General features: G+C 39.2%; 1 protein-coding gene across 3 annotated transcripts in view; it reads left to right on the top strand.

Annotated features, from left to right (window-relative positions):
* Positions 1–10,624, top strand: part of FNIP1 (folliculin interacting protein 1) — a 114,269-nt gene that overhangs the window by 81,714 nt on the left and 21,931 nt on the right. For 2 of the 3 annotated variants that reach the window (XM_019506314.1, XM_019506315.1), the window contains exons 4-11: positions 2,114–2,214; positions 2,506–2,580; positions 3,094–3,185; positions 5,909–5,992; positions 7,007–7,078; positions 7,867–8,002; positions 8,521–8,722; positions 9,523–9,608. In XM_019506314.1, the coding sequence (XP_019361859.1) occupies positions 2,114–2,214; positions 2,506–2,580; positions 3,094–3,185; positions 5,909–5,992; positions 7,007–7,078; positions 7,867–8,002; positions 8,521–8,722; positions 9,523–9,608 (848 nt within the window). The remainder of the gene's footprint in view (positions 1–2,113; positions 2,215–2,505; positions 2,581–3,093; positions 3,186–5,908; positions 5,993–7,006; positions 7,079–7,866; positions 8,003–8,520; positions 8,723–9,522; positions 9,609–10,624) is intronic. The other variant, XM_019506317.1, reaches the window with a different exon arrangement.

The raw sequence follows: 10,624 nt of genomic DNA, 5'->3' as shown, positions 1-10,624 counted from the left end.
GCCTTCATATGCTGATTTTTTTAAAAAAAGCTTTCCCCATATGTTTTCCAAGAAGCACCCATAAACTGCCTTGCTATTCGAATACTCTGTGAAACTCCTTTTTTTCTTCATTTTTATTTTATAATTAGGAGTTTTAAGATTTTTTCCCCCATGCAATGAACTGCACTACTCATATTGTTATATTTAGGTTTGTCTGATATGAGCTAACTATTGATATTTGTAAGTGTTAAATTGCATGTACTAAAAACAAAAATTTTGAAAAATAACACTTATGTGAATGAAGAAAGACATTATACAACCTCCTCTTAAATCTTTCCTTGCATTTGAGGCAGGCTTAACCCAGACTGATGCTGTGTGGGCTAAGAACGTCTGTCAAATTTAGCAGTAGTGAATGCCAATGCTGGCTGCTTAATTATGAATGTATATGTTATTCTTTTAGAAGTACATATTTAGCTGGTGCCAAGCAATTTAAATTTTCCTTAACCAGGTGTTAAATGTGTGTGAAAGTCTAAGCTCTGGTATTTTTAATATAGAAGTTGCCAAATAAATATTAAAAGCAGATGGCATGCCATGAATTAGAACTAGTCAAATTCTTTGTTTCCAACTCAGCCCTATTTTTCAGTTTTGAGGATCCTTCAGCAACTGGCTCAAATTTGCATAATCATCATTCATAAGTCATAATGATGATGGTTATTTTTATTAATGACAATAATAGACATTGGGATAGATAAGAAATCATGATTGGTGGCTTTGTTGCAAAGTAGGATGCTGTTATTACAGTTTTGTTTGTATTGTGATAAGACCAAGGATGCTCCATTATAGACCAAAACCTCAGTGTGCCAGATTGGATGCATGCATGTAAAAGGAAGAGAGGACCTGCTGCCTCATTACAAGATGAAACCACAAGGTAACAACGAGACTGCTAGGTCAGTGTATCAAGGAGCAGATGCTGCATGCTGGCTGTGTAGGCATTGTCAAGTGTTTTGTAAGTGGAACTGCACAGAGAACTTGAAAGGGAGCTTTAAATGAGCATATTGTAGTGTCTCCTTGGCTTTTGCTGGGAGCTCTTCTCAATGCATAAAGCATAGAAGTGTGCCCAAGTGCTTGAGGAAAATTAAACTGAGAGGCAGTAACAACTAATAACACGCTGAGAGCAGAGGTGGAGGCTTGAAAGTCTGATAACAGTTCAGAGATGGTAGGTGGGATGGCTCTAAGACAAGAACAGGCTTAAAAGTGAATGTCTTGTTCATATTTGCAGAGAACTTGCAGCAGTTTGTTTGCTGTTTTTGTTTTCATCAATTTGGCATTAGTGGTTCATGGTGTACAACTAGTCACTTCAGCCACGTGGGGTGGCTGCAATGTCTTGAAGAAATGGCTGAATGTTTTTTAAAGAGAAAAATGAATGAGATCACTTCAAATGGAGGGCAACTGATGCTGAACAACAAATCATAAGGCCCCACAAATACCAGCAAATCCAACTAATCTGCTTTATTTTTGAGTACAGTTACACATCCCTTTCAGCATCCTTCGGTTACCTCTAGAAGTGGTGGTGTGTGCAGTTCTCTGTGGTCTTTTTGGGACTTATGCCTTCCCTTTTGCTTTGTAGTTGCCTATTGCTGTAAGTAAGAGAGCTGTTCATTGAAAAGACTATAGGAGCCTGTCCAAGCTCTACATTATTAGGAACATGTTACTTTTGGATTTTTTTTAACTGGTTGGGCTTTTGTGCTGTAGCAATCTACTGACATTTTGAAACTTGAGAAAATGATTCTACCCTTCTTGCTTTCTGTCTGGGGCTGCCATATCTTTCAGTATGAATGACAACTGCTAGTGGCGTCTTTCTTTTATACTCAGCTATTTGTTTTATGAATTATTATGATGCTTAGTTCAATCCACAGACAACAAACTGTAAGCTCACGTCTCACAATAGAACAACGTGCCAACTACTCTATACTTTCAAGTGCTTGACACATTGCTATGTTGCAAATGCACTTTGTGTCCAAAAGAGAGAAGATTTTTAATGAGAAATATTTTGACACATTTCCATGTTGTCTTGAAGTATGTTATTAAAATGCTCAAGTACATCAGGGTACATAATTGATTGGTTGTTTTACAGGGTTCTCGGTGCTCCTCAGATGCCAATATGCTTGGAGAGATGATGTTTGGTTCTGTGGCCATGAGTTATAAGGGCTCCACATTGAAAATTCACCAGATCAGGTGAGATTCTTCGTGGTGGTGGTGTTTGTTTTTATTGGAGTTCTGCTCACAAGATTCAATGCTGGGGTTAAAGGCGTCCATATTGGGAAAGAAGCTATTCAAATGAATGCCCTCAACAAAAACCAGAGGCAGCTTCTAGATTCAGGTAATAATAATTACCCTGCTGGTGTCTGAGATGCACAGTGCTATACATGTTTTACATTAAAGCCTGTACATTCTGGGCAGACAAGGGAGAAGAAAAGGAAGTCCAGAGATATTATTTCTGTACTGACTCTCTCTCTTGTCTCCTAGGTCCCCTCCTCAGCTCATGCTTAGTAAAGTTTTTACAGCCCGAACTGGAAGTAGCATCTATGGAAGTCTAAACACGTGAGTACATGATAAATGGCATGTGATCAGTATATGCTACTTGGAAGAGAATTCAGGCAGGAGTTTCAAGGTTCTTTTTCAGATAATGAGGAACTTTTTATTGTTTCCTGTGTGTTCCCAGTTGCTTGTTCTCTTGACCCTTTACTTGAGGTCATCTTTATACCAATTTGCTTGAAGCAAAGGGATGGACAGTTGTCCTATAGAGCAGCTATATGTATTTAAGCAGCGGGACCCTGCACGGTGTGGAGCACTTATACTCCCAAAGGGAAACTCATGGGGGGTCTCAGTCCATGAAAAACAAGAGATGTTACAAAAGAGGCCCATCTCTAAGCCACCTGCTTTTCAGTTTCCATATGTTAACTACACAGTTGGGCTCTGTTTGTATATATTAAATCCTAGGCTTTTCCCAATGAAAAACTGCACTATTTGCTTGTATGTTCCATTTGCATAATAGATTAAATAATATTGCCCTGTATAAAAAAGGGAATTAGTAGTTTTGTTTTGTGTTTTCAGGCTTCAGGATAGTCTTGAGTTCATTAATCAGGACAGTAATACATTAAAGCCAGACCACAGCACACTTATGAATGGACTCTTTGGAAACATAGGTAATTCAGTTTTTATTTTATGTCTTGGTATCTTTGTTTAATTGAGTTATCACTAGATTTTGGAATGTATTTAGTTACCAAAGATTGACATGTATTGTAACTTAATAGAAACAATCGCAGCCCAAAGGACTTTATGGAAAGAAATCTTGGCCTGACTTTGAGAGAATAAACCAAACAAGTTCAGGAACGTGCTAAGGGGTCTCTGAGATTGTCAAGACCTGCCTTCCAGTCCTGTCAATTTATTTAATATTTTTATTTTTAAAAAATGAGAGGGAAAGTTCTAGCCCTCTTAAGTATGTTCACTGTTGTCTTTACTGTGCTGCAAATAGGTAGACTCTCAAAACAAAAACACCGCAAACCAAAGATTGGGTAGACTGGGTGGAAGACCAGTTTGGTGTCTTTGGTGCTGTAGACAAAAGCTAAGGAGTTTGGCTGAACATTTGACAGATATTAAGCCATAGAAACCTTATGAGTAAAAAGACTGTTAACCTTGTGATTACTACTGTACTGCCAGACAAGACTCTCAAAACAAAAAACACCCCAAACCAAAAACCTATGTAGCAGTCTAATGATCTCCTCAAAGCAGCCCCCTTCCTTTTTTTTTAGATCACTTAATTCTCAAGCTAGTATGTCACTATTTTTTATTGTAGCTAAAATAAATGTGGATAAAAAAACATTTTAAAACTTTCAGGAATATCACTGCATGCAAATAGACTTCTTCCCAGAGTTTTGAGTGAAAGTGAAAGTTTAGCTATGCAAAAATGGATCAGAAACGCTATTTTTTTTTTTTAAATCAGGTTTTATTATTGAAGTTGTAAAAATGAACAGCGTTAAAAGACAGGCTTAGAAATACAAAATGAGCGTTTTTGTTTTTTCCCCACCAGTGCACGTAAAACTCTTACCATTGTTGTCAAAGTCATCATTAACATCATGCTAGCTTAATAATACTAATAGTAATAATAATAGTTTTCTGCTACTTTTCTTATTGGTGGTTCTTTTACAAGGGAAGGCAGGTAAAGGAGCTTGAGACCGCTTGTCTATTAAATGTCTCTGACCTTTTACTCAGTGTTGCCGTGGGGCTTGGGTCAGGCTTTCAACAGTGCCAATTCAATGCCAGAGGCAATAATAAGTAAGGTGCCTTTCTTACTTTGGCGCTTTTGAAAATCTCATTTTGCATCTGTAATCTGTAGGAAAGCAACTTCTGTTGGCAAAACTGTTAGTGTGGAACCAAAAAATTCCACAGTGGAAGTTAAAACTTGGAGCATTGTTGCTGTTCAGCATCGGCATGAGTTGATGCATCGGCATTGATTTCAGTACATCAAAGCCAACTATCCTCCTTGATCTTAGCATTATAACGGCAATGGCCTTCCATAACAGTAAGAAGACGACAACACTCTTAGTGCTTTGTTTCAGGGCACTAGTATGTGGGCATTATATATGTTGGGATGTAACTCTTTCCATTTGTAGTTACTGAGGTATGCACCCAACACATGATAAGGTAATGGTTCCAAAGAGGAGACTTAAACACTTGAGACTGCAGTGAAACTGCACAAACTTTCTGTCCATTCAGAACTGTTTGTTTATAGTTCCTGTTTCAAGACACAATGAATGATGGGTAAGTTAAGGCCAAGAAGTTAATCTGTAACTGGAACATTTCTGACAACTAACATATAAAGAATACTTCTGACCTACTGGCTCTTGCCAACTTGTGATTATTAAAAAGTTCCTGTGTGTTTTGGGAGGGGACTATTTACAATCTTTTTTTCAGACACGCCTGTTTATAAGCTAGTCCCCATGTTCTTCCACAGTAAAGAACTAAGTAGCTAAAAGAGAATGCAAAAAGCTTTTAAAGTGCAGCCTTCTGGGCTTTTAAATCATTTTACATAGAGTAGGTAATAACATCCCAAATCTAGCTTTTGAGTAGAGCTAATAATTACCTAATGAAAAATAACCGTGTGGGCTTTGTTGTTTTGTTTGCATAGAGAGAACAAGCATACTCTATTTCCCTATTTACCTGTAGATAATAAACGTTAATGCAGAGTTTTAAGACTGCAAATACATATTTTCTGTTCATCGTTTGACTAATATTATATATGTCCTCATTTTCTTGGGTAACTATTTTGACCTTTCTTGTTAGGTCTGTAAAGTTTAATTTACGTCTGCTGTCTTTTTTTCCGTTCCGTCTTCTTCAAAGGTGGAGTACCCCAGCTATCTCCTCAAATTGAGCTGTTAAAATGGTCATGGTAAAGCAGGCTAAATCTAACATATGTGATTCAAATGAAGTTTTGACCTCATAGGGTTTCATAATTTCCTCATAAATTATGAGGACCTGACCTGACAAAAAATGTTTTGCATTTGAAAGTTTGTTCCGAACTACATAGTTGGTCCAATAAAAGATATCAGCCTAAGAAATCCTTGCCTCTTTTTCAAATTTAATGATTTTGAGCAAACTTTTGATATGGGTAAAACTGGAAAGGTGGAAAATCATGGAAATACTGTTGTAACCATGAGTAATACAGCTTGAATTGATATTCCTGTTGAGTGTAAGAGCTATGTTTCCCTGTATCTGTTGTTCTGCATTTATGTTGGCTTATATCTTCTCCCTACACAGTCCCCTGGACCTCTTCCTCCTCCCCCTTCCCCTCCCTCACCCCATCCCCACAGACTCTGTTCTGCTTTACTAACCTCATTCTTTCATATGTATTTTACGTTTTGCCATGTAGGTCTTTCACAGCTTTGCAGCCCCAGGCGGGCATTCTCTGAACAAGGTCCGCTCCGCCTGATCCGGAGCGCCTCTTTCTTTGCAGGTTTGCATTGTGCTGTGTGGATAGTCTGCTTAGTGTTGCACAACCGGGTGAGCTTGTAGTTTAGCCCTGGAAATAAGATCTCTTTAAAAACATAGGGTAATGCAGTTGAAGGAGATGGAGAAATTATAAGGTGGGCAGAGGGGCCTATTTTGCACCCTTCTCGTGTAGAAGATGCATGTTTAAAATTCCAAGAAAACAGGTAGATGCTTTAAAATTTCTGTTCTCTTCATGAGCTTTTAGTTTTATAGAAACCTACGCATTTGTGTGGTGCATGCATTTTTTGGAGGCAATATTTGTAACTTTTTTTAACTGGCCTTGCTTCAACTAAATTACAATTAAAAGGTAGTCTGTTGGGGTTGCTAGGAAACAAACAATTCCTGGTTTCAGGAGTGGGGTCTTATTTCCATGGCTGAGTAGCTTTTTGTTTCACAGATTTGTAAAATGTATCACATTTAAAGATTACTGAGATTTTGAGACACTTGATCTTGTGTACACACACAGTGGCTGTGAATTCAAGTAGCTTAAGGCTTAGCTGAACAAGCAATACACTATACAACATTTTAACAGGAATTGGTTTCCTTCCTGGTGGCCATCTTAAAGTCTTTTTAGAAAAATTCCTTCAGACTTGATCAAGCCTTGTATACAAAGCTATCTCTGTAGTGATATTAGCTTTTACACATCTATTATCCAAGTTATTCTTTTTATCTTTTGCTTTGGGCTATAGCTGCATGGCTAGCACCCTGTTGATGCATTAGAATTTTACTGTAAAACATTTTTTGTCTCCAGAAAAGTGAATGCAAGTCTGGTTGTTTTTCTATTCAAATGTCTGAGCTTTTCACATCAGTGTTTTGGCTTGTTCAGCTTAGCAGCATCTTTTGGTGATGGCCTTGTGCAATGCTGTTGAAAAAGATCTGAGTTAATGAGCATGTTTTAGTTGTGTTAATTAAATGGAGCTCTACAAGCCAGGAAAGACACGTATATTCAGTTGCTTAATTGATGTGCTTTGTTTTACAGTTCACAGCAACCCTATGGACATGCCAGGGAGAGAACAGAGTGAGGACAGAGACAGCGGTATAGCCAGATCTGGTAATGTAGTCTCATATACTAATCATCACTCTGAGACCAGATGTTCATCCATCCTGTTAACTAAGTAGCCTTTGTTTCACTCAATGACCTTCCCAAGAATGCCCAAAATTCCACTTAAATACTCATCTGATTTGAAATGCATGTTTTTATTTATATTTGTGCAGATTCTTGAAAGAGCATCTCTCCATGCATCCTGTGGTACTTTCTGGTGTCTGAAAAACAGTTTCAGGTCCCAAACACAGCAGTACAATGTAATACAACTCATCACCCAGGGCAGCTTAAGCACACATGTGAAAAACTCTTGTCCAAGCAATGCCATGTCCCATCGGCTTGCCAGTGTGGGGCCATATTAACCTCAGCTATTAGAATGCTATTTCCCCCAACACACCCTACCCCCAGTTGGCTCAGGATGCTGTGTCTGCTGGGACTGGGGACTTGTCTAGCGCACCATCCTTCCCAGCTGTTGGCAGTTATGGTTTTGGAAGAGAGAACATCTTACTACTTGAAAAAGGAATTTCCAGCCTTGCCCTTGGAGCTTGGTGGGGCAGTGAGATGTACTGGTGTGTGATATCTATGCTGCTGATCATCTAAAACTGGAGTTTCGGGACTGTTCCAGCCCATCAGTCCTGGATATTTTGAAAATAGGAAATGAGAGAAACCAAATGATATGTGGCACAGCTAAACTTTTGTGAGGCACCTTGAGTTGGCAATGTTATTTCTCAAATGTCATATTCTTCAGTGTGCCTCAATCATATATAGACTTATATTTGTTCCTCTTATTGTTACAGCATCTCTTAGCAGCCTTCTCATCACTCCATTTCCGTCTCCGGGTTCCTCGCTTACCAGAAGCTGTGCCAGCAGTTACCAAAGACGTTGGCGTCGCAGTCAGACCACAAGCTTGGAGAATGGGGTCTTCCCTAGATGGTGAGCCGGAAATTATAAACCTGGCTGTTTTCTCCCATGCAACAACATCTTACCACCTGTTTTTGCTACCAAACACCAGTGTAATGCTGTTGCTTTGTATGGAGCACTTATGCTGGTAAAACTCAAATTAGCATTGGACTCCTGTTCCTTTTTAATGTTTCATCATAGTGTTTACCACTACTAACATAATGGAATGCTTCCAACAAAATACAGGTAAAATATGGAAAACAGTCCCTGAGATCCTAACAAACAGCAAACCAATGGCACAGAGGAGTGAGCTGGAATATAACCAGTTGCAAATTATCAATCTGATTCTAGACTTGGAGACTTAAGGCTCAATAATCTGTTGTGCTTGTATAGTTACAAACTTGTTGTTATCAAAGAAAATGTTTTGAGAGTAAACACAGACAAAAGGAGATCACTTAAGTTAAATGTTCTGATATTTAATTACACAAGAAATCAAACTTCCTTTGAAAGCAATCAAGTGTGCTAGCTCCTGCTTTTTTTGCCCCTTCAAGGTCTGTAGAAGAAAGCTTTAATTTGTCAGATGACAGCTCTGGTCCCAACCCAGGGATTGTTAGGAAGAAGAAGATTGCCATTGGGGTGATATTTACACTCTCAAAGGATGAAGATGAAAATAGCAAATTTAATGAGTTCTTTTTCTCACACTTCCCTCTCTTTGAGAGTCGCATGAACAAACTGAAGAGTGCAATAGAACAGGTAAGCATCATTCTTGTACTTTGCATTCTTGTACTTTGTTTACCTTTTTCCCCTTTCACATTCCCTTCCCTTAAGTTTAGGTATTTATGTGTAATACAATGATCTGACTTCCTTTCTGCTGATCGAGTTCCCCTTGAAAGGAGTTATGCTTACTGAGCTAGATCTTTGACTCTGCTTTCTATGGCTAGCATAGAGAGGGGACTGGGCTGGGGGCAAAGCATGCTGCATTGTATTGAAAGAACCACTGTCTTGAATTGGAGCCAGCCCCTGTATTGGCCAAGATGGAAAGGTGACTTGATGCTGTCTCCCTGTGCAAGCTACATAAGCACCCACACCAGTGGATTACATTGCAAGATTTTAGGTTTGTATAGGTTAGAGGGTTGCCAGTAATTCTTTATTTTCCTTTTGCTGATTTCTAAACATGGTGGTAGATTTTCAAAGAATGAACGAGCAGTTTGGATATTAAGTACAGATGGATTTGCCTCTCGGCCCTCTTCTAGAAAATGCTTCACACTGAGTGTGCAACCACAGAAAAAGATTCAGAGTATGAAAACTTTAAACGCCTTTCTGGCCTGAGTGAAAAAGGTGCAGAAGAGGAGGAGCCTGCAGATACACGTGTCTCATATGTCTCTCTTGATATAAAAACTGGCATTGTACCATTATTTATCATTTAAAAAAAAAAGGAAAGAAGAAACATTATTTGCGTGACTTGCTGCATGAAAGATAAGGGCAAACACATGACTGTTTTCCATTCGTTGCCATGTCTAGTGTTAGTTATCTGTTTAATGATTGTTTTCAAGGCTATGAAAATGAGTCGGAGATCAGCTGATGCCAGTCAACGGAGTTTGGCCTATAACAGGATTGTAGATGCCCTAAATGAGTTCAGGTGAGCATATAGTTTCAAATCTTGTGCTGCTGTTCTTTTAATTCCACTTCAGTCCTTCCATCTTTCTTGACAAGCTCTTTCAGTTAGTGTAGGTTTTTTCAGCATTTTCAAGTTGACTATCTCTTATTTGAAGTTAAATATATGCAGTCACTGCCTTTACTGTGAAAGTAAAAGTAATAAACATCAATGATAGCAAGGACAAACCTTTGTACTATGCATGCACATGTGAGCAGAGGCACCTAAGCTTGGAGGAAACCAAGCTTTTCTTTGCTTCAGTTTGTGAAGGATTGAAAAAGTTATTGCCTCGCCTCCAGGCTGTCCTTCATGACCCTTAGGAGTCACAACCCAGCAGTTAAGAAACATTGCTCTAGGCCTCCCTCCAGAAAGGTGAGAAGCATCTTCTAAAGAGTGTTGTACAGGCTTTTTTCTCTATGATAAATCCACAGTGGAAACATGCAAGATTATAACCAAGTATCTACTTAGTAGTTGCTACCCTTTTGAGAAGTAATACAGGATGAACATTTTACCTGTATTTTTCCATTTACCACAAGAGCAGGAAAGTGGGAGAAAAATGAAATCCACCTTTTCCACTTTTTTTTTTTTTTCTCTCTTCTCATCTTTAGGTGTCAGGGGGGAGGGTGCAAGGGCAACTACAGCCCCCTTGTTGCATTTCCAAACACCGCTCTTTATCTTGTAATGACCCAAATCCTCAGCTTGCTGCCCAACTCCTCTGTGCCACAGGCTCTTCTGAAATGCCTGCACAGCAGGGGCATGTCAGGAGCAGGATGAGGGGCAGGCCCATTGTCCACAGTACTGATTACCCTCGGGTCTCCCGTATGCTTTGGGGTGCATAGGTTATGCCAGGGGCCATTCCAAAGAGCAGTCAGGAGTACTTGGGTAGCTCAGGGGTGGCTTGCATTCCCTGTGACCTGTCATCCGTCCCCCATCAGGGCCCTTCAGGTTCTGTCCTGTGCAGATAGTAGACTTTTACCCACAGCTCGTTTTTTTTTTTTTTT

Source organism: Gavialis gangeticus, unplaced genomic scaffold (genome assembly GCF_001723915.1).
Source record: "Gavialis gangeticus isolate Ggan-Ray unplaced genomic scaffold, GavGan_comp1, whole genome shotgun sequence".
Classification (NCBI taxonomy): Eukaryota; Metazoa; Chordata; order Crocodylia; family Gavialidae; genus Gavialis; species Gavialis gangeticus.
Note: the sequence above shows the minus strand (reverse complement) of the source record. Positions and strands in the feature narration are given on the sequence as shown.